At 39.9% G+C, this 24,942-nt stretch overlaps 1 protein-coding gene across 6 annotated transcripts; it reads left to right on the top strand.

Moving 5' to 3' along the window:
- The first annotated feature begins 241 nt into the window (after nt 1-241).
- On the top strand, nt 242-24,917 carry thoc2 (THO complex 2). 6 transcript variants are annotated; one of them, XR_002874590.2, is made up of 39 exons: nt 242-436; nt 2,959-3,014; nt 5,369-5,460; nt 5,613-5,664; nt 5,759-5,829; nt 7,771-7,892; nt 7,980-8,113; nt 8,674-8,834; nt 8,956-9,048; nt 9,214-9,369; nt 9,644-9,816; nt 9,962-10,157; nt 10,230-10,268; nt 10,363-10,493; nt 10,778-10,879; nt 11,710-11,794; nt 12,639-12,732; nt 12,852-12,932; nt 13,014-13,110; nt 14,081-14,198; nt 14,290-14,469; nt 14,613-14,777; nt 15,096-15,371; nt 15,530-15,671; nt 15,822-15,979; nt 16,113-16,241; nt 16,338-16,469; nt 16,863-17,047; nt 17,887-18,062; nt 18,261-18,363; nt 18,456-18,841; nt 18,953-19,961; nt 20,271-20,468; nt 22,834-22,965; nt 23,069-23,129; nt 23,206-23,351; nt 23,476-23,552; nt 24,001-24,047; nt 24,147-24,917. XR_002874590.2 is itself a non-coding variant. In XM_020708953.3 (39 exons), exons 1-38 carry the CDS (start codon nt 372-374, stop codon nt 24,026-24,028), a joined length of 4,689 nt encoding a protein of 1,562 aa, XP_020564612.1. In that variant the 5' UTR covers nt 242-371; the 3' UTR covers nt 24,029-24,047; nt 24,147-24,917. The 6 variants fall into 6 exon arrangements, 4 of the variants coding, with proteins under 4 accessions (XP_020564612.1, XP_078787389.1, XP_004076580.1 ...); XM_020708953.3 differs by having other exon boundaries at nt 18,953-19,011; nt 20,433-20,468; XM_078931263.1 differs by having other exon boundaries at nt 18,953-19,011.
- The last annotated feature ends 25 nt before the right edge of the window (nt 24,918-24,942 follow it).

Raw genomic sequence — 24,942 nt, 5'->3', positions numbered from 1 at the left:
ATTTTAGGGATCGGATGAGGACCAGATGAAATATATCAATGAAAAATCGTGTAATAAATTCTAGGTAATCCTTTAGAGAAATTAATATATGTTGATCCCGACAGTTAGGCTAGTCTTGGGTGGGTCTGCTATTTTCTCACACTATCCTAATTACCGGTAATCTTAAAATGCATTTGCGTTGGATTCTTTTTCCAACACAAAATACGTTGAAAATGTTTAACTGCGTTCCCAAGTATAACGCCTGTCCTCCGATACCCGCACCAAACCCTCAGAATCCCGCCATGCAACACTAACAACGGCGGCTCATCCCCACATTTGACCCTGTGTGTGCCATGATTATGAACTAGACATCCGGGCGGTGTGTATGGAAGATGGCGACACTTATTATCTCTGGTGAATGGATCAAAAACTGGGAGAAGTCTGGAAAACACGAGTTGTGAGTACATGTTTTAATTAAATGCGGTCCTCGGCATTGCGCCGTTTCTTTGTGTTTACAAAACAAAATTGAAGTAGCTAGCATTTCAACAAGCGAAGGACAGTCCTTCAGCCGTGTTAGCCATAGCTGTGTTAGCAACAACGTTAAAATGCTTGTGCGGCTAACTTTAAACTCTTGTAAATACACATCTGCAACGCTTGACGCTAAGCTGTAAAAGGTTAAAGAAAACACTACAAGCTCAAGTCTGTTAGTTTACGTTTCCTGTGAGAAAACCATGATGATGTTCAAACTGTTTTTGCGAACATTACGGCTATCAAAGCTAAGCTAGTTGGAATACATTCAGCTAACACGTCTCATCGTGTTAGCCAGCCAAATAATCAGTGACGGGGGAAAGAGCTTTATAACTGCTCATCTTTATAACAGACGTATATAAATCAATTTTCAGCATTACGTTTGGGGACTTGCTTGTTAGATATACTTGATCAAGTGGAGGGAAACGAGGGATTTTACAACAACGTTGCATCAAGTTTAGCTAGCTCCAGTGTTGGTTGTGTTATCGTATATCGGCCACCTTTTTTTGGTTTCTTATATATTTTATTCAGAAATCCATGACATTGGGAAGGGAAAGTGTGTTATTATGTTTTCTCTTTAAATACACGTGACAATTGTAAATGTATATGTTGATTATTAATCCTGAATAGATGCAGTCTCTGAATTTAGATGCTGCGGCTAACTTTACAACTTTGATGTTAGCTAATCTGAAATTAAGCTAGGTTTTGCGCTAGTTAACACAGCGGGCTATTATTTTCTTGTTAAATAAAAGCTTAAAAGTTAGGATCCGTTTTAAGGAATAGTACCAGCAGATTACATGCTTATAAGAGTCATCCATTTTACATATCACCGTTACCGTGGCCATCGTGTTTACCACAGCAACAACAAAGGCCCCTACACGTTAAGAATTGGACAATAGATAGGGTAATAAATCAAATGAAATCTTTAGCAAAACGGGAATGATGTGTTTATTTAATTAGTCCGCGCACACGAGACACAGACTTGCACTCTAGGCTCACACCCATAGTGTTAGCTGTTCTTCAGTCTGCATAGGCCCACAGGCTGGAAAAAGCCTGCACTTTACACTTAGGCACTAGCTTCTCTGCTTGGAGCTGATAAAGGGTATTAGAAGAAAGTTTCTGGGTTGTCACAAGATGCCGTTTAAAGTTTCACTAAATGTCATTTAGTGTTTTCACCAAATTCAACTTGCTTTAAACTAACTAATGTCCACTCTGTAGCAAATTATCTGACATCTGGTTTAAGCAAGTAAGATATTTGTTTCAAAGTATGTTTACTTTTTTATATATTAAAATTAAAAGCTTGCACTTTTTTTGAATCTAGAAAATTTCAGCCCCCTTTTCTTCTTTTTAATGCTTTTGGGCTCTGGAAATGGTAAAATATAATCTGAAGTAAAAGTAAACAGAATACGGCACAGTTTTGTAGAAAGTCGTTTAAAACATGCAGAATCAGTGATTGTGGTTTCAATCTACTCAACACAATGCGGTTTACAATTGGATTCAAATTGCATCTGTGGCCCAGAGGTAGAACAGTGGACCTCTGATCAAAAGGTTGCAGGTTTGATTCCCCCCATGCCTGCCCATGTGTCAAAATGTCCTTGGATAATACACCTTACCCCATATTGTTCCTGGTGGTCTGTTTGGCGGTTGGCAAGACGTCTCCACCGTCAGTGTGTGTGAATCGGACTATAAAGCACATTGGGGCCTTTACCATGCAAAATATTTTTTTTTTGTGTATTTTAATGTTCATTCCTCACGGAAAGAAACCCCAAAGCTGTATTTGTGATCCGTTAACACATATGAGTATTCCTTTAAAAACCTGCACTCTGAGCACCAGCCCCTGCCCACCCATGAAAATGAGTGGGTTCTCACATTGTGACGTAGAAAAGTGAAGAATAGCCCCTTCCAGGAAGAATCTGCGCTCCCAGCCCCAGACTAACGCACATACACACTTCTCCGTGGAGCTAAGGGTGATTGGCAAATCTTCATTTTATATGCATAATATGCACATCCATCTTTGCAAAAGTTTGGATGTTGGTTAATTTTGTGAGCTAGACGCAGACGTGCTGCGAGGCCGTCTCTAGGTTGACATCATGAAACGCCCACATGTGCCTCAGAGATCGAGTAGTCTTACTTCCCAGTTGTTAACGACCTCAGGAAAATAACTAATATTTCATTAAAAAATTGTTCTTTTTTATGACAAAGGTAAAATATTATCACATACATGGACGTTGTTTGCTATAAAAGGCTTAAGAATAGGTGGTATAGGCCCTTTAATAAACTGTATTCGCCTTTTACTATTATGTATCAAAACTCATTTCAAAGCTGGTTTTCAACTACGTTTCTGTCTATTCATCCCATCACTCAGAGTGAAGTTCTTTCGCTTTTTCCAGGATTTCTTTTCCATGTTCTAGATTACTAAAGATTTGTTGTTGTTTTTTTTTTTCTTGATAGCATACAACTCTGCAAAGACCTTACAGAGAAAAGTGATCATGGAAGTGAAATTAGAGGTAAGTTCAGCCTGGCTTGTTTCTTGTCTGCATGTCTGAATTTGGCCATTTGTATGCTGTCTCAAGTGAGCAACAACAACAAAAAAAGGTTAAGACGGTTGGAAAAGATAATGGCTGTTTGGTGTTGTTGCTTTACCATTTACCCAGAAAACTATGTAGAGGTAGACTATCTCTTATTAATAAATCTCCAGAAGAATCAGAGTGAGTAAAGGCCTGTTCACACCGGGACGAATTTCGCCGGCGATTTTCGCCGACGTTTAACGCCTCGTGACTAAACAAAGGGCCCCAATGAGAGTGTGCACACCGACGCGAAAAAACGCCAGGCGTTAAAGCGTCAAAAAAAAAAAACGCCTCGGGTTCGTTTTTTTTTTTCGACGCGTCGCGTCGAAATCTACTCGACCAATGAGAACGGCGCTTTTGCTCACGTGTCTGGAGCTTCTGAAGTTACAGTAAAACACAACTTGGGGGCGCTCAAACAAAACTGCCTTGCTGAGCACACATACCAGCGAAGAAGATAGACGCCAAGTAGCGTCTACACAGCCGCGAAGCAATAATGACGGACATTCTAAAACATCCCCGAACCAAGCACCAGTTGGAGCTACTGGTGCTTGAAATATTCATGTTTTCTTTGTTTGATTCTGACAAGCGTGTAAATACTTGCTCTCTTCTTCTGAGTGAAAAGCGACTTTAAGAAGCGTAAAGTTGCGCAGCGCCACCTTGTGTACAGGAGTATTTCGGTTTTACATTAAGCGCCATCTAATGTCAGGGAATGAAATTGCATGTTCACTCCACTCATCGTCAGCGAAAATCGCCTGGGTGTGAACACAAAAAACGTGGCGAAAAACGCTGGCGAATAACGCCTGGCGAATATTCGTCCCGGTGTGTACGGGCCTTTAGAGTGACCTTCTGCCTTGACTAACTGGAGTCAAACAGGACAGGCACAATAAAAAAGAAGTATCTGTGACCAATAAAAAAAAACACCACTTTTTTTCCCCAATTAAACTGGAGAGCAAAAAGGGAGACGCTAAATATGTGATTTGCTTTGAATGTACTATATTTTAGGATTTTTGAGTGACACTATTGGGATACATAATCTTTAAAGATGTCATGTATGTGTAAAGAACACTTCAGATGCTTCACTTCTTGCAGCTAAGTAAAGCAGAGTTTATTAGATATGTGGATTTAAAGAATTAGGCCTTCTTTGTTGCTCAGCACAGTATCTTTTCAAGAGAAAACTGGAAATAAACCAAGGAGAAAGTGTATTTGGTCTTATTATCTTACATGGACAACAATAGCAAGTGTTGAACACAATTAGGCTGTAATGCTATTCATGACAGTGTCTGACTTTTAAAGACTGATTGAAGTAATGGCAGATTATCACAACTGTTTATTTTTATATACGTATTTCCATAGTTGTAAAAAAAACAAGTTTAGTGGGCTTTTAGTCTGATACTGAAGTCATAGGTATTACTCGCTTTTTAAATTACTGGAGAGATCAAGGGTATGCTGAATAGAGTGAGTATGTTATAAACAGATATAGAAAAATTTGTTAGTAATAGTACAATCCAAAGTGGTGGCTAATGCTATGGTCGTATATACAACTGCCATTGCGCCATTGGGAGGCATTGGCAGAATCTTCAAGAATAGCTCCTGCTGTCCGATTTTTAAATTTCGTTTTTTGAAAATCGTTGGCATGGTCAAGAACGCAGACGGCGGCAGTCGAGCGGTGATGATGCCTTAGCGAAATTGAGCGACAGCCGGCAAAAGCTCTAAAGAATGAGGCATACAAAGTTGCTTCATTCTTGCCTGTGTTGATGTGTCTTGCTTAAAAGCTCAAGTTTTGTCTTATCCATCCAAAAGAACATTCTCTGGAAGATTTGCTCTTTGCCAGTTTTCTTTAGGATTTACAATGGCATCCTTGTTATCTTTAAAGTCCTCTTTTGCTCAAACAGGAGACTGGCTTCAGCTCTGTGGACATGAAAGCTCTGAACAACACATGCAGCTGTGGTCAGAAGGCACATCAAGTTGCTAGGGATCTTAAAGCTTTTGCTTTGAACGTGGCTGTGTTTTAATTTACCCCCCTCCCCCCAATCTATTAAGATAAACTGCTCAGGGACTTTTCATCCAACCAGCACACTGCCTGGTTACAGGTTTAAAGACACCTGTGATGCAAACCAGAAAAACACCCAAAAAGCACTTACAATTGTTTTTGACTGTACATTGATAATACTCTGTACTGACGGTTTAGTCCATGTGTGTTTACAAATCTAGATGTTAATATGTTTGTGTGTACATATGTGTTCTTGTCTGCATTTCGTTTTGCTCAGACTGTGTTGTCTTCTTTGTTTCTGCAGACTTACAGGCTGCCCTGTATGAGCTCTGCTGGAATGTCATACAGGGAAACTTAAAATTGGATCTTGTCACCAGCGTCCTCGGGGACATGATGGTAGATATACATCGTGACAAATAATTTTAGAGGAAAAAACAACAGTCCTGTAAAACCAGATTTACTTTTTTGTTACATTTTGAGGCAAAAAAGCATTGCAGTTGTGATAAACTCCATCTTGATGAGGTGTTTTGTTTTTGGGTTGTTTTTAGGACCTCAGAGAAGACATGCCATCCATTTTAGCAGATGTATTCAGTATATTAGGTAAGTGACTGATGTTCCCAAAAATCTGTTATGAAATCTGATCCTGTTACGATGAAACTGGACCTTTTATCTTTTATTTCCTCTCTTTGAACAGATTTAGAGACGGGTGCTCTAGAAGAAAAAAACAGGCGAGACCATTACACTCAGTTGGTGGGATCATGTTTGGTAAGAGAATCTTTTGATATATTTGTATGCATTATTATTATTTTGTTATTTATTTATTTAGCACATGAATAGCATCAGGACATAAGACAAGATAGACTAGAACATTTTCATGGTAGAACAGTAAAGCGTGCAGCAGAGGACTGTAATCATTAGTCTAACGGCTTGATTTTTGTAGGTTTAATGCTGAAGGTTAATTGTCCTCTGACTTTCGGGATGGCAGAATATCATCCTTTTGTTTTACAATTTCTTGATCATTTGTTTATTATCAAATAAGTTTTTCTTGTTAGGAAAAATCACTAGAGCATTGTTAGGTGGTACCCGAAGTTCTCTTGATACTCAAAAAGGTTCAATAAAACTCTGAGTCAAAAACGTAACTTTTAAAGTTTTACTTGCAGCAATGAGTGACAAACAGAGGAATGGTTACATTCCAATCATCCCACTGAGGGTGCATTTGTAAATCACTAGCAGCTAAACAATTCTGATCTCACACACATATAAAGGTTCAGCATCTTCCCACAGACTGCATGTTGGCGTCCTTGAGTTTCCAGGAGCTGGTGTGAGAGTTGGGTTTATTTAGAACAGGGGTGCTCATTACGTCAATCGAAGGATGTGACCGTGGATTGCAGGCCATCAAAGATTAACAAACAAAAAAATTCTTATTATGATTTTTTTTAAATCTGTCAGCGTTTCATTTTGGTGTGTAATACATAAGTTGATTGACAGGCGGATCAGCCAATCGAACGTCCTCTGAAACACACGTCACTGTGTTTAACTACGCCGAGCGCACTTTTTTGTTTCGTTCTTTCCTCTCCGGGTGCTCAGCGGGGCTGAAAGAAAGTAAAAGCAGGGAGGAAAAAAATTTGAAAATTGAATTTTTAATGACAAAATCTGAGATTTAAATTTTTGAGCATTTCACCCAGCTCTAGGCAGAAACAGAAAATCTCATGTCTAACTCTAGACTATGATTTGGTAAGGCGCTGCATAGTGGAACAGTGGTTAGCCCTCTTGCCTCACAGCAAGAAGGGTTGAAATCCTGGCGGGGACCTTTCTGGGTGGAGTTTGCATGTTCTCCCCGTGCATGTGTGGGTCTTCTCTGGACACGCCGGCTTCCTCCCACCGTCCATGCGTCATTGGTTAAAAGGTATCCCTAAATTGTCCCCATGTGAGCGTGTGGCACTACAACAGACTGGCGACATGCTTGGGGCGTACCCCACCTTCGCCCAACAGTTTCTGGGCTGGCTCCAGCATCTTGTGACCTGCATTTGTATGGAAAACTAAACAGTTGATTCTTGATGCGTTAAAAGATATATAAAGCAAATAAAATTAATATAGCAACATTGTTACAAAAATGATTTATTTGCAAAAGATGCTGAAATTGTTCTCAGCTGCAAAATTAAATAATAAATGTCCCTTTCTTCTTTCAAATGTAGGCCTAACTGTCACTGATAATGATGAACCCTCTTGATGCAGACAAACTTGAATTTGTTCCGTGTAAATCCTGCTTAAGTTGTAATTCAGTTAGTGGGGTTTTTGACAAAAACAACTGCTACTCGAGCTCAAGATGTTTGTTCCAATAATGAGGTAAAGTAGAAAGACAGGAAGCATGGATACCAAATCAAATTGCCATCCATTTATTTTCTGCTTGATTCTTTTTGGTTTCACTGGGTTGCTGGAGCCTATCCCAGCCACTGTTGCGTAGTACCCCCTGGATGGTTTGCCTGTCTATCACAGTGCTTTACAGAAACATACAACCACTCACATTCACACTCAAGCACAATTTAAAGTCCCCAATTTTTTAATGAATTTGAGTTTATTGGCAACTATTGATGAAAGGTCAGGGTTATTCAGGATTCTAATGATATTATGTTTGATTATATTTTTGGGGTTATTGACCTCTTTCTGTGAGTAATTCCCATAAATCTGCCGCTTTTACTTCATCAGAGTCTGATACCTGAGGCCATCTTGAAGGAGAGGCTGGATCCCGAGACACTGGAATCTCTGGGATTGATTAAACAAGCTCACCAGTTTAACCAGAAGATTGTAAAAATCAAGACTAAACTTTTGTAAGTGCAAACATGCTTCAACATAGTACTCTTGCTGTCTAATGCCTGTCTGACTTTTCTATAACTTTCTTTTTTTTTTTTTTTTAGTTACAAGCAACAGAAGTTCAACTTGCTACGAGAGGAGAACGAAGGTTACGCTAAATTAATAACCGAGCTTGGCCAAGACCTGTCAGGCAACATCACCAGCCACCTCGTCTTGGAGAACATAAAGTCTCTCATAGGTATATAAAGAGTCATTTTTCTGCATCACTACCTCAAACTTTCTTATCTCAAATATGATTATTGTGTTTATTGAAAATGTGTAATAGTGAATTTTCTTAGTATTAGGGATTTCTGTGCCACAATTTCTTAGTTTGGCTTTTTCACAGCAAGTTATTGGTGTCTTGTGTTTTAGTTATAAAAAGACATTTTAGAAGCAAATTATTATATATCGTTACATAATACTATTTATACATAAAAATACAATTCTAATTATTTATTAAAAGATATTGCTTCACATTAATAGCTCAGAAAAGTTCAGTTATTTCCTATTCGACTGTTTTCAAACTGAAATGGGGTCCATGTCAGTTCCAGATTAAGTCATTTTTGGTGCTAGAAATCATTGTGGCTGGATCCCAAACTTTACTGATTACAAACAAATTTACAGCTGTAAACACGCTGTAGAACAGCAGAGTATGAAATGGATCCAATAGAATTTCAATGAAAAACATGTCATAGGATGCTTTGTGTAAAAACTACAACCGTGACCTCAGGGATAATCTTTTTTTTCCCTCCCCTGTAGGCTGCTTCAACCTGGACCCTAACCGGGTTTTGGACATCATCCTTGAGATTTATGAAAGTCGCTCCGATCAAGACGAGTTTTTCTTGTCGCTCATTAAGTCCTACATGTGTGAGCCACTCACTCTCTGCCACATTTTGGGCTTCAAGTTTAAATTCTACCAGGTGAGAACACCCAAAGTTCATATTTAAATACAGGCATGTATTTGAGTGTTTTTTCTAATAATCATACTATCTTCATTGTTTTAGTCTAAGTTCTCATTGATTGACTTTTGTATTTGTTCAGGAGCCCAATGAGGAAACCCCCAAGTCACTTTACCACATTGCTGCTGCACTGCTCCACCACAATTTAATAGAGCTGGAAGACCTTTATGTACATGTAAGTGCAGATTTTCATATCATTTAATTCATTCCAAATTTCTGCTTTCCATATGTCCATCCCTTCAATGAAACCATTTTTAAATTGTTTTTTTTTTTTGTGCGTAAATTTGCACCGAGAAAAAAATAAACCCTCCCTGACCTCAAGTTACTTCTGCAATTTCAGCTGATGCCACTAGATGTCACTATTATTGAAGAACACAAACGGGAAATCTCAGAGGCCAAGCAGATCGCACGCAAACTGGTGATGGTGGTGCTTCCCTCGGACAAAAGTGAAGACAGAGAGAAGGAGAAGGAGAAAGAGGAGGAGAAGTTTGAAAAGGTATTTGAGCTTTTTCTCTCATTTAGAATGAAGTCAAACAGAATTATACGTTTTGTTCTAATCTCAACCCAACTTTACATGTTGTTACTAACATTTTCACAAGATGAAAAATGAAAATATCATTTTCGAAACTTAAATAACAGACATTTCAATAAGAACTAATTGAGAAAGGCATCGCTGTCTACATCGGTGCATCTGTGTTTGGTTTTGCATCTGTTTTGTTTTAATCCCTCTTTTTACTTGATGTCTTTTGCTTTTGTATGTTGTCCCACAGCCACCTGATAATCAAAAGCTTGGTCTCTTGGAAGCACTACTTAAAATTGGAGACTGGCAACACGCCCAGAGTATTATGGACCAGATGCCCTCCTTTTATTCTGCTTCTCACAAAACCATCGCTTTGGCACTCTGCCAACTGGTCCACCTAACTGTGGAGCCTCTTTACCGAAGGTGCTGATTTTCATCTTCCACTTGTTGCCCATAACATGCATTATGTTCATCAATAAGACACACACTGTTTATGGAAAGACTAGAATCCAAGAGTGGATTCAGAGCTGCAAACCAAAGCTCTAAGACTAGCCTCTCCTCTTCACAGGGTTGGCGTTCCCAAAGGGGCGCGGGGGAGTGCCATGCTTGCACTGAGGAACGGCCGGGCTCCACGGCCTGCAGAGACTTTTGAAGATCTGCGCAAGGACACGTTCAGCATGCTGTCCTACTTGGGCCCCCATCTCTCCCATGACCCCATCCTGTTTGCTAAGATTGTGCGACTGGGAAAGGCTTTCATGAAGGAGGTTTGTAACTTGAAACCATTTAGCATCATCTGCGCTCCAGCATCAGAGGTTGACTCTGTTCTTGCTCCTCAGTACCAAAGTGACAGCAGACCTGAGGTCAAAGACAAGATGGTGAGAGCAGCAGTTGCATTCCTTTCATGGTCTTTCCAAGCGTCTACACCTGTTCGACTTGTTGTGACCTTAATGTTACGTATAATAATTGCAGGAAATACTGTTGAGTTGTTTCCTGAGCATTGCAGACCAGGTGCTGCTACCCTCCCTCTCTTTGATGGAGTGTAATGCTTGTATGTCAGAGGAACTCTGGGGTCTCTTCAAACTCTTTCCCTATCATCACAGGTGAACAAACACTCACACAGGACATTAACACACAGATGTTGCTCTCTGCATGATGTGACACGTAATTAAGTTATCATACTTGAGCTGATAATGATTATTTGATGGCTAGGTCACTTCTTGCAGACTAAACTGACATGTTGATTAAAACCTGCTTTATCAGTCTGTGACTGTTTTAAGGTGGAATCACTATTATTCTATAACTGCTGTTGGTTGTCCCTGTTACCAGCTTGTTATTTTAAAAAGCTCTGGAGCTGAAACCTCTGCTCTTTTCTGGTCTTCCAAAGGTACCGGTTGTACGGGCAGTGGAAGAATGAGACGTATTCAAGCCATCCGCTGCTGGTAAAGGTCAAAGCTCAGACTGTGGAAAGAGCAAAGTATATCATGAAGTAAGTCACTTGTTCCTAGATCCCTGAAGTGTTTCTGGAAATCTACACATTTGTTTTTTTTTAGTTATTTACATAAAATCACATTCCATATACTATTTCAGTCTAGTACTCAACTATTTCAACATGCTGTGTAAATGCATCGTGGAGCTTCGTTAATCATGGGAGTCATGTTCTAAAAATAACCTGCAGGCAAAAAAGCTGTGAAGTAGTCATCTTTATTTTTACTTTTATTTTAGATATTTTGAGGCTGTAAAGCCCCATATAACAAACTTTATACATGTTTTTCAACCAGACTTTTATATTTACACACTTTTGTTTAAAATTGTCAAGTTCAAACCTTTATAGAAAAATACACCCAGCACACCAAAGTCCCATTGCAGGCGATCAAAGATGAATGTAAGTTTGGCTAACCGAAACAGGAATAACCGGTACTTTGGTTGTTTTTACAAAAATTATTAGAGCTCAAAACACAGCTGAAAAAAGTTATGAAATATACCTTGAAAAACTCTTGAAATTGTCAAATCATTACAAGGGTGTCCAGTTTAACTGAAGTAAACTTGTTATTATGACTTTTTTCTTCCTTTTTTGGTTGAACTGTTTCATATTGAACCTTTTAACCTTTTTTCTTTTGTACTTGGTCTGTATGAACTTTGCAGACACACGATTGTTTTAGAAAAGTATTCTGATGCTTTTTGTTCTAATATGATAATGTGATCATCTCCCATCTGCTGTGAAGCCGGCAGAAGTGACAACTTTGCTGCCAGCGCCGCTCCTTTAGCTCTTAGTTTAGTTCTTAGTCTTAAAATCTGTTCTTTCTTTCTCCTCTGAAGGCGTTTGACCAAAGAGAATGTGAAACAGTCTGGAAGGCAGATTGGCAAACTGAGCCACAGCAATCCCACCATCCTCTTTGATTATGTAAGTCCCCATTATTTTATGTTAAAAGGTGAGACGGACTATCTGGGATTCTTTCTGGCAGTACAGCAACCTTGATTGGTTCAGATGTGTCTTGCATTAGTGATATACTGTCAAACATCAGTGAAGTAAACAGATAAATTGGTTGAGATGATTTGACCCATTTGTTGTAGATATGACAACTGTAAAGCTTTTACCATAAATAATCTCAAAACAGTCAGGAAAAATAAATGCTTATCGCATTTACTCCAGTTTACACAGCTGATAAAAATCAACTCTTATTTTGTGAATGCTGTAATATCAGTTGTTGCCTTAATACATTTAACTGCAAATGCAGTTTATTTTGCTGCAGCGTCTCAAATATTAGACTCAGCCGCCCTTGAGGTTAGCTTTCATCATATGAATTTTAGGTTGGCATAGTTTTGATAATTTTTGTCTTAAAAAGAAAGATGTTTAGAAAGTAATTTAGACGGTGATTGAGAACTTTCTCCCTCCTGGACTTCCCAAAGGTTTTCAGGAGAATGAAAGTGTTTTTTGTCTTTGCTGGTCTTTATGGGAGAAGGAAGCCGTTCCCTAAACCGCCTTCCTTTGGTCAGGTAGTTGTCTGTCCTGGTGTTTTTTGAGTCTAAAATCATGCTTAACCAGAACAGTCTGACCAAAAAGACTTGGCTGTAGATCTTAGTTCTAATGTTGCTTTAAAATTTGTTTTACTTGGAGTTTCAACACCAAAAGTATCACTTTTTGGTGAAGAAACCCTTCACACTTTTTCGGTTGTTGTTTTGCTAATAGACATGTCAGAAAGCCCTAACCTGAAGAAGTTTTGAGTTTTTCTCCTCTGTTTTGCCAGATGTTGTCTCAAATCCAGTGGTACGACAACCTCATTGTTCCTGTGGTGGATTCCTTGAAATTTCTCACGTCCCTCAACTATGATGTCCTGGCCTGTATCCTACATCACATGTTTTGAACTCAGAAGCTCTCAAAGGATGTGTTGCATTAGGCAGAGCTCTAAATATGGAGAGGTTCCACCTGTCTGTGTTGCTCCACTTAACGTTGTCTTCAGATTGCATCATTGAGGCTTTGGCCAATCCAGAGAAGGAGAAGATGAAGCATGACGACACTACCATCTCCTCGTGGCTCCAGAGTAAGCGGCGGTTACATCATCCATTTACACGCTGAAAGAGGTGAACTGCTTTAATGAAGGTGTGACCCTTTGTGAACCCAGGTCTGGCGAGTCTGTGTGGAGCCGTGTTCAGAAAATACCCCATTGAGTTGGCGGGCCTCCTGCAGTATGTCACCAACCAGCTGAAAGCAGGGAAAAGGTGAGGAGCTGAGATTAGTGAAACCAACATCTGCTGGCTGCTTTAGACATTTCAGCAATAAGTTAAACCCAAAGAATTCATCAGCATTGGTACATGCATAATGTAACTACACTGCAGCACATGTGAAGAAGGAGATTTACTTCATAAATAAGAAAAAGAAATGCGTAGAGAGCAGAAGATGAAGGTTTAATGCAGTTTAATGTGAAAAATAAATGAACTGAGATAAGAGGATATTAATTTTAATATCAAACATCAAGTTTTATAGCAGGCTGTGATTTTTTTATCATAAAGTTTGATAAAAAAGTTGCAGCCATCAGTTGGGTTTCTTGTGGGTAAAGGTAGCTTCCTGTGCTTTTATGTTAATCTGCCTCGGCTTTTAACCATCAAAGTGAGCTTTCCCAATGGAACGCCAGGAATGATGTCCTGCCTAATGTGGGACTTTAACCTCCGATTTAGCTTTTCTGTCCTTTTGACAGGAAGTTTTAGCATTACAGGAGTTACAAGCTGCTTTTTACTGGTTTATACAGGAGCTGCTTGACATTTTTCAAGTGAACAAAAGTCGTCATAGAGATTTTATGGTAAAATGAAAGACATTTGGGATTTGATTATGCTTCACAGAGGAATCAGAAGTGACATTTTAATGCAATGGCTGTCAAAGCAACACAAAGATGAGATTAATTCTCAGGGACAAGCTGTTGAACTGCAGGTCATGTCCCACATTAAATAATCTAAAGTGTCGAGATACTGGAAGTGGGGAGTAGAAGGAGTAAAATTAGAAAAGATTTCACTTGTAATTTAGAGAAGTCGTGCTGTCAGTCAGAGCAGCTAGTTTTCCTTTCAAATACTGCATCTGTCCCTTTAAAAATACATCAAACTACATTTCAAAATGAAGGAAAGCAAAAAATGAAACACAACCTCTCCTCTGAGTTTTAGTTCAATGTGTCTCTACATTTGTGCTCATTTTCTGCAGCTTTGACCTCCTGATTCTGAAGGAAGTTGTGCAGAAGATGGCTGGTATTGAGATCACAGATGAGATGACCTCAGAGCAGTTAGAGGCCATGACGGGAGGAGAGCAACTCAAAGCAGAGGTTAACATTTTGAAAACTTCAATAATGTGTCACTCAGTTTGTCTGAGTTTAGTTTGCGTGACTCATTTGATTGTTTATGTGTTTTTGGCAGGGGGGCTACTTTGGTCAGATCAGAAACACCAAAAAGTCTTCACAGCGTCTGAAGGACGCACTGCTGGACCATGAACTGGCTCTTCCACTTTGTTTGCTCATGGCTCAGCAACGAAATGGTGTTGTGTTCTTAGAGGGGGGAGAGAAACACCTTAAACTTGTAGGACATCTCTATGACCAGGTATGCACAACTACTACTTGATTAGATGAAAAGAGAATCTTACTGATTTTCTTGAAATCTTCCCACAACTTTTAATTGAAGCAAAATATATCACAGGCTCAAAAACTCAGTCTGTCTTTTCTTTTGTTTGCGTTTTCTTGTAGTGCCACGACACACTGGTGCAGTTTGGGGGATTTCTGGCGTCGAACCTCAGCACAGAGGATTACATCAAACGAGTTCCCTCCATTGATGTTCTCTGTAACCAGTTTCACACTCCTCATGACGCCGCCTTCTTTCTGTCTCGGCCAATGTACGCCCATCAGATTTTGGTGAGGGAATCCTTTTTACTGCCTAGAAATGTGCCAGTTCTTTTTTTTGTTGTTTTTACTTTTTGACTAATAAAGGATCATTATTGTTAAAGTCCCACTCTAATCATATTTTGATCTATTGTAAAAGTGTTGCATTTCTCCTCCTGTGATTTTCATCTTCTAAAGTAAAAATAAATAACTTCTGTAAGCTCTCTGGCACCTCAAGCATGCCTAATGAGGTTTGCTGTTCTGCTAAATCTTCAAATTTCAGAAGTGTTTCATGTTTGAAGATTTAAAAGCATCTGAAATAACTATTAATGGTAATTACTCTTCTTGCAGTCCAAGTATGACGAGTTAAAGAAAGCAGAAAAAGGCAACCGGCAGCAGCAGAAGGTGCACAAATACATGTCAGCTTGTGAGCAGGTCATGACGCCGGTGCATGAGGCGGTGGTTTCTCTCCACCCGGCCCGGGTCTGGGATGATCTCCGCCCTCAGTTCTACGCCACATTTTGGTCTCTCACCATGTACGACTTGGCCGTGCCGCATTCTGCCTACGACCGCGAGGTCAACAAGCTCAAAGCTCAGATTAAAGCCATCGAGGATAACCCTGAGATTGTGAGTAAAGCCTTAACATGTCATATCTAAGATATTAGGAATCCAGGAATGTCTGTTTGGATTATTAATAACTGATAACAAAAATATCAACAAACTATATGTGAAATAATAATTATGCCTATTTAACAGTGACCCTCCCTTGTTTTTTCTTAATCAAGCCCCTAAATAAGAAAAAGAAGGAGAAGGAGCGCTGCACTGCTCTGCAGGAAAAGCTACAGGAAGAAGAGAAGAAGCAGATGGATCACGTCCAAAGAGTTCTGCACCGCCTCAAACTGGAGAAGGACAACTGGTTGTTGGCAAGTAAGTTCACCCCGACTAGTTACTGCTGCTGTTTTCCAACTGAAAGGCAGTACGAGAAACTAAATTGATGTTTAGTTTCTCCGTTTAGAAGCCTAATGTTTATGTTGATGTTATTGTATTTCTCATTCCTCTCTAAAATCTTGCCGACAGAATCCACAAAGAACGAGACCATCACAAAGTTCCTGCAGCTTTGCCTGTTTCCTCGCTGCATCTTCTCTTCCATCGATGCCGTGTACTGCGCCCGTTTTGTGGAGCTGGTCCACCAGCAGAAGACGCCCAACTTTTGTACCCTTCTCTGTTACGACAGGGTAAGGAACACAAATTTCAACCAGCGCCCTCATGGCTATTGTTTTTTTCTGTTGTTTTCTTTAACAAACAACAATTCAAAGGCATTTACACGAAGGTGTTAGTTTGGATAGACTCATTTTTTCCTTTTGGCAGGTTTTCTCAGCCATCATTTACACTGTGGCCAGCTGTACAGAGAACGAGTCGCACCGTTACGGACGCTTCCTCTGCTGCATGTTGGAGACCGTGACACGGTGGCACAGCAATCGCACCACATATGAGAAGGTATCCAGTTCAGTCCGGTTCTTTAGTTTTTTTAAACGCAACTTAGACTAATGCCTTATAAGCAGGTTTTGCAGTAGCTTTCACTTTGTGTTGTAGGAGTGCGTCAACTACCCTGGCTTCCTGACCATCTTCAGAGCCACAGGCTTTGACGGAGGAAATAAAGCCGACCAGCTAGATTACGAGAACTTCAGGCATGTGGTGCACAAGTGGCACTACATGCTGACTAAGGTAAGCCTTTTTACATTTTTAGATCTCTTGTAGAGCTGTGACGGTGTGGGATTTTTGATCACCGCGGTGATGAACCAGCAGGGGGCACGGTGTCAAGGGAGTGAGAGGCGTGGCGCAGGGAGAACACTAATAAAAGGTTTCCCCCAGAAACCCTTGAAGTCTGAACACAGGACTAGCAGAAAAAGTAAATTATCAGCAAAGATGAACATGTTTAATGTGTTTATTATAGTTCCAGTGACGCAGCAAATGCAGAGCTTTCAAAGAAATAAACTTTTAAAAAAAAAGTGCAGTGATGAGGTCATCACCGCGGTGATGCGGTTATCATCACACCCCTAATCTCTAGTCAAAATCCCAAGGTGTACAATTTTCAATCCTCTGTTTTTGTCCCTACAGGCTTCCGTTCACTGCCTGGAGACCGGAGATTACACCCACATCCGGAACATTCTGATAGTTCTCACCAAGATCCTGCCCTGCTACCCAAAGGTTCTGAACCTCGGCCAAGCACTGGAGTGCCGTGTCCACAAGATCTGCCTCGAGGAGAAGGATAAGAGACCAGACCTCTATGCCTTAGCAATGGGGTAACACAGCATTGTCTGCTGCTCTCTGTGGAGCATTGCAGTAAACGTCTCAATATGCGCTAGAAAACCGTTTGTGCTTCAGAGGCACAAATAAGTGTTTTTTTTACCCTGAAAGAATTTTAAACTTTAAGAAAAATGATTATTTCTTATGTTTTAAATTCTGCACACCTGTACAATTTCAAGTTATAGTGAGGGTCCACTGTAAATGAATACAATTCTTAGACAAATAACTGTTTACTATCAAGTTTTAAATCCACACAAGCATTTCCTTTATATGTTCTTAGATTTTTGCATTGAAAAATTTGACCAAAATGATGAGGTGTGTCAAAATGTAGATGAAGGGAAAGCTAGAAAAAAAATTCTTACCATTTTATTTTAAGAAAAAAAAAGCAGGCCATACCATATGTCATATCGTCAGCTTTGTATGTTTTCTATAAATGTACATTTAGACAAAAAAAAGTGAACATTGAATTCTATTACTACCTCCTTTTTTTTCTTTTGGCAAAATTAAATTTCGATTTAAAATTGGAATCAGTTGTAGTGCCGGCAAAATCAAAAACCAGATAAATATAAGGTTTCCAGGAATCTGCCCTTTCCTCTTTAGTTACAATTGAAATAGCTGGAATAACAGAATGGATTTCTGTCATTATCTTCCCAGTAATTCTGATCTCCACTCAGTTTTATTTAAACATGCAGACGACTCATTTAAGAGGAATACAAATCCAAAAAATATATACATTTTTTTCTGTTCTGAGAAATTCTCTTTATTGTGTGGTTTGCAGAAGTCTTGTTTGGAGGTTTTGCCCTTTACTTTTTACAAACCCTTTATGCATCTTCAGTTATTCAGGTCGGTTGAAAAGCCAGAAGGTACACATGGTTCCTGAAAATGAGTTTCACCACAAGGATCAGCAAGCCCGCAGTGCCACGCCTGCAAGCCAGCAGAATGGTCCTGGCAGCGCCGGGAAACCTGCCGCCAGTTCGGTCAAGACCGAGGAGGGGCAGCTGGATGACGGCGGTGAGTCTACAAACATAAGGACTCTTATAATATGCAGAATTCAACTTTTTCACCACTTTCTACGAATAGAAAGAGTGAAAACGACCACAAAAACAGTTGTATTACTATGTATTATAAAACTGCTTTGTGTTTTTTTTTTCAATAAAAACAAATCTGTAAAGTGATGGTCCACTTAAACACTGCTGTGTTTTCATGCAGATCGGGGAAAAGATAAATCTCAGGGGACTGTAAAGCCAGTGAACAAAGCCAACAGTGCAGCAGCTAAAGTGGCCACCAGCAACGGGAACGGTGCTGTCATCAGGTAGGAGTCAAAACATGCACACAATGAAACCACGCAACACTTGTAGTTTTTTTTTAAAGTGTACTAAAGGGTTCAACATTTGCTCTTTGCAGCACCAAAGCCGTCAAAGAGCGGGACGAGAAAGAGAAGAGTGGGAAGGAGAAGAAAGAAAAGAAGGAAAAGGCATTAGGTAGCACTCCAGAAACCAAGGCAGAGAACCGCAGAGAGAAGCAGAGAGACGAAAGGTTAGGGAAGGAGGAGCGAGTGGCTCGCGAGGGTAAGGAGAAGACCCCCAAGACAGACCGGGAGAAAGTGAAGCCAGAAGAGAAGATCAACAAAGAAGACAAGGTCAAAGCTGGAAACGGGGATGCCACGGAGCTGTCCAGGGAGCGAGACGTCATCAAGGAGTCCAAGAGCAAGGAGAAAGGAGACAGGAGCGCTGCAGCTGCAACCCTCAAGTCACCAACTCCCAGATCTGACTCTGTTGAATCTGAGCGGGGTGAGAGGAACAGCCATCTCTTAGGAAAAGCTTCTGGAGACTCAACATGTCTCAATGTCTTAAAATAGGAATATTTCCATTTTTCCTAACACCTTTGCCTCTTCGTTTCAGATCATAAAAGGCGAAAGATCGACAGCCACTCTTCCCCATCCCACTCTTCATCTGTTAAGGTTAGTATGGCTTGAGGAAGACGGTGCCCGTTTCTTCTCTGTCAGCCGGAGCATTCCCTGCCGTTGCACATTCAGCAGCCCTGAAGATCATCTGCGGAGAGCGTTCCACACGCGCAGGCTTGACATCTGGAGATCCCAAACGTAACACGGGAGTTGGAAGTCATCCCATGGACATCTGCATAATGTTTTCCACAAATGAAAGGATTTCCCCCCCGAGGACTTAGTCAAGAATATATTGCGTATAGAAATATTTTCATATCGAAAGTTTGCCTATTTTTATACATTAAAAGCAGTCGTGCCTTGGGAAGAAATTTTTTAAGCATTTCTATATTCGTGTGGATTTTTATTCTTTTTTTTTTTTTTTTGGGTGAAAAAATGTTCACCTGAAGTTCAGTTTTTGGCAAAAAGGAGCCTTTGAAAGCATTTTTCCTTCTTCGGTGGCCAGAGATTTGCTACTTTTTATTTTTTATTTTTTTGCTTTTTTAATTTTTTGTTCTTGCCTGCATCTTGGAGCTGTGAAGACCTCCCACGTTTTCCTCACTCCAACCCCACCCCCCCTCACCGTCCCACAATGCAGCTGAAAACCAACAACAGTGCCTCCCGACAAGCCCCTTCGCCACCGCTGTACCCGCTTCAGGAAACGGCCTGCATGCAGATGCCCGTCCCATCAGTCCTCCAAGACCCCCGCTGCACCATTTCTACAGTCGCCGGCGTCTGTCCGCCTCCCGTCGGGTGTCGGGAAGGTGGGGAAATGCACCAGCAACAGAGAGGAAGAAAGCTGGAGTTTCTAACCAGCCAAAAATACAGAAGAGAAAAAGCCTGCCTCCACACATAGAAGGAGGGAGAAGAGTCACCTGGAGTGATTCCCAAACCTGGAAGCTTGTGATAGGTCTTTGTTTTACCCTTCCACCAGAGAAATATGCTCCGTGTGTCTTACCCAGTCCTGAACTGTAAGTGACAGCAACAGTTACCTTTGTAGGGATGCAGTCAAGCACATTTAACTGAGTGATTTGTCTCACACACATGCAGACACCCTCCTCTTCACTTTACCTGCACTTTAAAGGCATTAAACACCAGCTGTGCTGTAGGCTTTTACATGACTCTGCAGACATGTTTGCAGTCCTACATTTTGTAGTTATGGAAGAAATACTCAGGGTTTTTTTTTTTTCTATTGTAGTTTTTCACATTTACTTAACACTGACATTCCAGATGTTGAGCGTTTGAACTCTCCTCTATGTCGTAACCTTGTCGAAGCCTAGCTCTCGAAGGTCAGAGGTCAAGAGAGGAGTATGCTGTTGGTCCGGCCAGCCTCGACCCCCCCACACCCACCCCTTCTTCCAAATCTCTACTGCTGTCTGACAATCTCCTCCCAAATCCCCACCCCCTCCCAGCTCATCTGTCATCTCCATATATCCTTACAGGACAATAGCAACGAACCCAAGGAGTCCGCACCCAAGGTTTGAACTCAATCTACTACTTTCTGTGAGATTCACCTCTGTGCCTCAGAAAATCCGTTCACATCAGGAAACTACAGAGCTTTAGTCTTAATATTGTGTTCTGCAGGTTTTAAGAAGCTATTTCAAGTAAAGTAAGACGAACAAGATGAGCTGGAGCTGCCTAGCATTAACAGGCTCAGTACTTGTAGTATTCAGCTATAAAAGTGAATAACTTCAAGTTCTTTGTCCTGTTTCTCTCTGAAATGATTCATTCATTGAGCTGTTGATCACATTTTTAGATTTCCTTCATCATTTATATAAAGCAGACAAAAAAATCTGTTCGTCTTTGTTGACTTGATGAGAGAAAAAACAACCCAGCTAAAGGTTTTAGACTTTTACGATCTTTTAAATATTTAGTTTAAAATCCCACTCCGATTACCTTTGATGTATTTTAAAAGCGTGCCCAGTGGTCTTTTGATAGTAATTTTGTTGCTTTTTTACCAGGCAAAATCCAAAATCCAAAAGGTTTCCGCAGAGCTGCAGGAGTTCATTAGAAATTTGGAGTTGTGGACAGGACTGTTGGCACAGATCAGGGAGCTTGTGGCCCGCCAAGTGTGATTTCTGCGTCACAAATCGACATTTTTTTTGTCTGCTCCTCATTTACAACAGTTTGAATAAAGAAATACTCAGAAATTTTATTTTACGCTTAATTATCTTTAGATATGTCCTTCATCGTCACAAGAATATATTCAAAAACAAAAAACACAATTTCCACATGAGTGGGTCTTGTTAATAATGCTGACTTCTTTTACATTCTAAAAGTTTTTAACATAAAGCGATTCATTTAGTTGTTATTTTTTTAAACAAACTCATAACCAGAGAAATTATGCATACTAGAAATTGTAAACTCTTTGCTGGTTTTCTATCCTGATGTCTTGTCAAAATAGTTTTCCTGCTGTTGTCTTAAAGTGCTTTGAGGGGGACGTCCTGTTATTCTGATGCAGTTTGGCTGCAGCATCCATACCTGAACCACTTTCTTTCACAAATGATGGGATGAAACCTCCAGATAGCTAAAGGGCAGCTTTTTACGGCGAGCACTGATCCGTTTATCAAACCAAACAAAGTTTGGCTGGTGTCTTTTAAAGGAAAATGATCATCAAATGTTTGCAGAATGCATTTATTTTGATGTGAAACGCTGGTTGAGAGAGCGAACCCAAACTCTAAAGACCTCCTCGTTCTTCTGTTTCCTCAACAAATTGCTGCCGTCTCCAGATCTATTTTTGAACTGCATTTTTCATCGTCCTCAAGAAACTAGCAGATTGTTTTTCCTACTGATATTTTTGAGTTACTATGGTGACTTGTCTTTTGTTTCCTTCCTCTAAATGCCATAAAGGCTGTAACCGGGTCTTCCTGTAGTAGAGGTTTGGTCATCTGGCTGACTTAAGTTATCTCAGTTCATCATACAGATGTTTAAACAAGCCAACATTAAGCACAAATGTGCCGTTTCCTCTTTTTTGTTCACATGCACTGAAGTGAACAGACAGTGAACAGGTGACAGCTGGATCCAACTCATCCTTCACAACTTTCATCTCTTAGTATCATATTCATATTCTGTTCAGAAAAGAATTTATAGAGCAAATCTGAAATAAATGTTGAAAAGTGAGAGCTTTGTTTTCTTTTTTTCATTTAGGGGCAGACAGACTAAAATAAATGTCAGAATAAAAACACTTGCTTAAAGCAGAACAAAATAAGACACTTTGTGCTTTTCGTCCTTTGTTCATTACAAAATAAGCAAATTAAACCGAGCCGCTTCTTTTACGTTTCATTTGCTTAATCATCCAGTTATTATTTTAGGTTTGAACTCCTTAAATTGCCACAGAATCAACTTGAACTCAAAATGATTTTGAAAATGTTCCTATGAAAGGACATCACTAATCCAGCAGCTAAACCTGAGGTTACAACATGCTGTTTTTTAAGTAAACGTTTTGCTTGTGTTTAGACCTCAACAGGTTCTATTGCAGTTTCTGTTTTATGCAGACACTGTAAGAATCTCCTCTGTGAGAAACCAGCAGTTGAGGCTGCTTATTTCATTGAGTTTGTTTTTTCTTTTTTTCGTCATTCTGCACCATTTACTAGTGATCAGGAATTATGTCTGACGAATTAGCCACTTTTCCCCATCACCTTTAAGACAAGCTTCTTCTTTTTTTTCATTCAGGACATATATATCTTTCTACTTCTTGAACTGAAATATTTGGAAGTCTGGAGACAGAAGTTCATCTTGATGTCTGGAGAAAATATAAAAAGGATGCAGAAGCACGAAGACTAAATCTGTAGTTCTTGGCTTCTTGGTTTCTTAACGCTTCTGTCCTTCTGTTCATCCTTTCAGCACCACCCCAACTTTAATTCAGTTGCCCGGTCCAAGAGCAGAGAGAGGGAAATGGAGAAGAAAGATACAGAGAACGCTCAGGGCCGATCCAAAGAGAAGAAAGAAGAAAAAGAGCGGAAGGACAGGAAAAGAGTGGGTGTTTCCGCTTTCTAGATCTCTCCAACAAATTGGTACATTTCCATGGTTAAAGCTTTCATTTGATTGTGTTTTGGTGTGTGAATGAATGCTTTTTCAGGACCACATCATCAACGATCATGAGATGATTCTGGAATCCAAACGCAGGAAGGATGAGAATGGTACCACCAAATTCTAGTAACCTATTTTGAAAAAATAGACGTTTCAACTCAACAAAATGCACTATTTTTGCACCAGATTTCTCCAAAAACGGCAAGAGCACTAGTCCTACCTGCGACTCGCCGCTGTCAGCCGAAAAAGAGAAGAGCAAACGATCCAAATCATCCAGCAAAGAAAAAGCAGAGTCCATGAAACCCGAGCGAACGTCCTCTGGAGGCAAAAAGGTCGGCTGAGCTCACTACCTTCTACCATTTCAGCTTCCTGCAATTCATTTCGGGTGAAATCAAAGCCGTTTTTAGAGTGACAGGTCATTCTAACCGCCCCCCCCCGTCTCCATATTTGCCGCAGGAGTCCAGACACGACAAAGACAAGTCTGAAAAGAAAGAGAAGAGGGACAGCAGTGGAGGAAAGGAAGAGAAAAAGCAATATCCTTAAATGTTTTTTTTTTAAACTTCATTTGACATAACAGGAAGCCAAAACAGCGGCCATGATGTCCTGCTTTACACTTTTTTGACTTAAATATTAATAACATTTGTGTCGCGAAACGTCTCCAGTTCAGCTGCTCACAGCACCAAGCTTCTTTCAATACTTTGAGTGAACAGGAAGCACACTATTCGCCACCTTTCAGCTGCTTGCATTTAGGTAGTTTTAAAATAGTTTTTTGTCCAAAGTTACAGTATTCGTTTTTTAAACTTTTCCACTTGTCCTGGTCAAATTGTGTATTTTTGTTTTCTTGCATCCTCTCCTGCCTTTAGATGCTCAGTGGCATTTCTGTGCTGTGACAGTAGTTTTTGACAATCAACACTTCACCTCTCAGCAATTGGATCTTATTTTTTTTTTTTTCTAATTCAGCATTTCCCTTAACGACCACACTCATAAATCCTGTGACAAGCACAGATAATGTGCACTAGTCAGTTGAGGTAAGAACCATCGAGCTTCTCTCTGGGCTCTAAAATCGGCCCCACGAGTCGTACTTGATCTATTTTTCTGTCCTCTGGGATCCACGTGTGCTTCAGCAGAACTGGAGAAGCTGCGCTTTTATCCACAAAGACATCTGCGACTCCCTTCTTTTGCTTTTATTGTTTTGGCTGTTTTTGTAAGCTCCTCGCTGTAGCCCCTTTATTTTGACCATTTCAAACAGGAAGCCAACTGCAATACTGATCTATATTCTGTTCCTATTCCAAACGGGCGCATTGTGCTGCTGTGATCACAGTATTTTGCTTCTCTCTGTCATTGTGGTTACTGGATGAAATGGTTTTTGTAGGACCTGGTCATGGAATCAAAAATATTGTTTTTGTACCATTTATTTTTTGTTGCTTGTTTTATTGGATTTAACATGCTTTCCATACTCACTTACCTCATGTCCTTCTGAGACACGTTTTATTTATTTAGCTCCCTTTTAATCACACGGGAAGTGTAAGTGAGAGAAACAAAACAAAGGACCAGTTTGTATATTATGTACAATAATAAAGAGTAACATGAAATGAACGTCATGTTATTTCTTTTTTCATTTTTTTCTTTCAATGTCTCATACTGTCCTGTGATATTTTCCTTTTCTGTTAATCAGGTTTTTACATAATTTATCTGTCAGTTCAACCTTGATTCAAATGTAGAATTGTAAAGTAATACTGCTCAAAAGATTCTGATGCTCTGTATTCCAAATACACCTGTTTCAAAAATAAGACTTTGGAGATTTTATCTGCTGTACTCGAGTGTATGCTTTTCTTTTAAAAAAAAACAAAAAAAAAGTCAACTTAATAAATGATAGTTTTCATAGTGTGGAACTTTGACACCGTCTCCTCTTTTTATTTCTTT

This window comes from Oryzias latipes, chromosome 14 (genome assembly GCF_053564925.1).
Source record: "Oryzias latipes strain Hd-rR chromosome 14, Olatipes_Hd-rR_3.1".
NCBI lineage: Eukaryota > Metazoa > Chordata > Actinopteri > Beloniformes > Adrianichthyidae > Oryzias > Oryzias latipes.
The sequence above is the reverse complement of the archived record's forward strand: the minus strand, read 5'-3'. Positions and strand labels throughout refer to the sequence as shown.

Coding starts and splice junctions, on each gene's coding strand:
- thoc2 (XM_078931263.1), top strand. CDS start 372: ATGGCGACACTTATTATCTCTGGTGAATGGATCAAAAACTGGGAGAAG. Junction 8,114..8,673: donor GAACATAAAGTCTCTCATAG/GTATATAAAGAG, acceptor CCTCCCCTGTAG/GCTGCTTCAACCTGGACCCT. Junction 18,364..18,455: donor GGGAACGGTGCTGTCATCAG/GTAGGAGTCAAA, acceptor TGCTCTTTGCAG/CACCAAAGCCGTCAAAGAGC.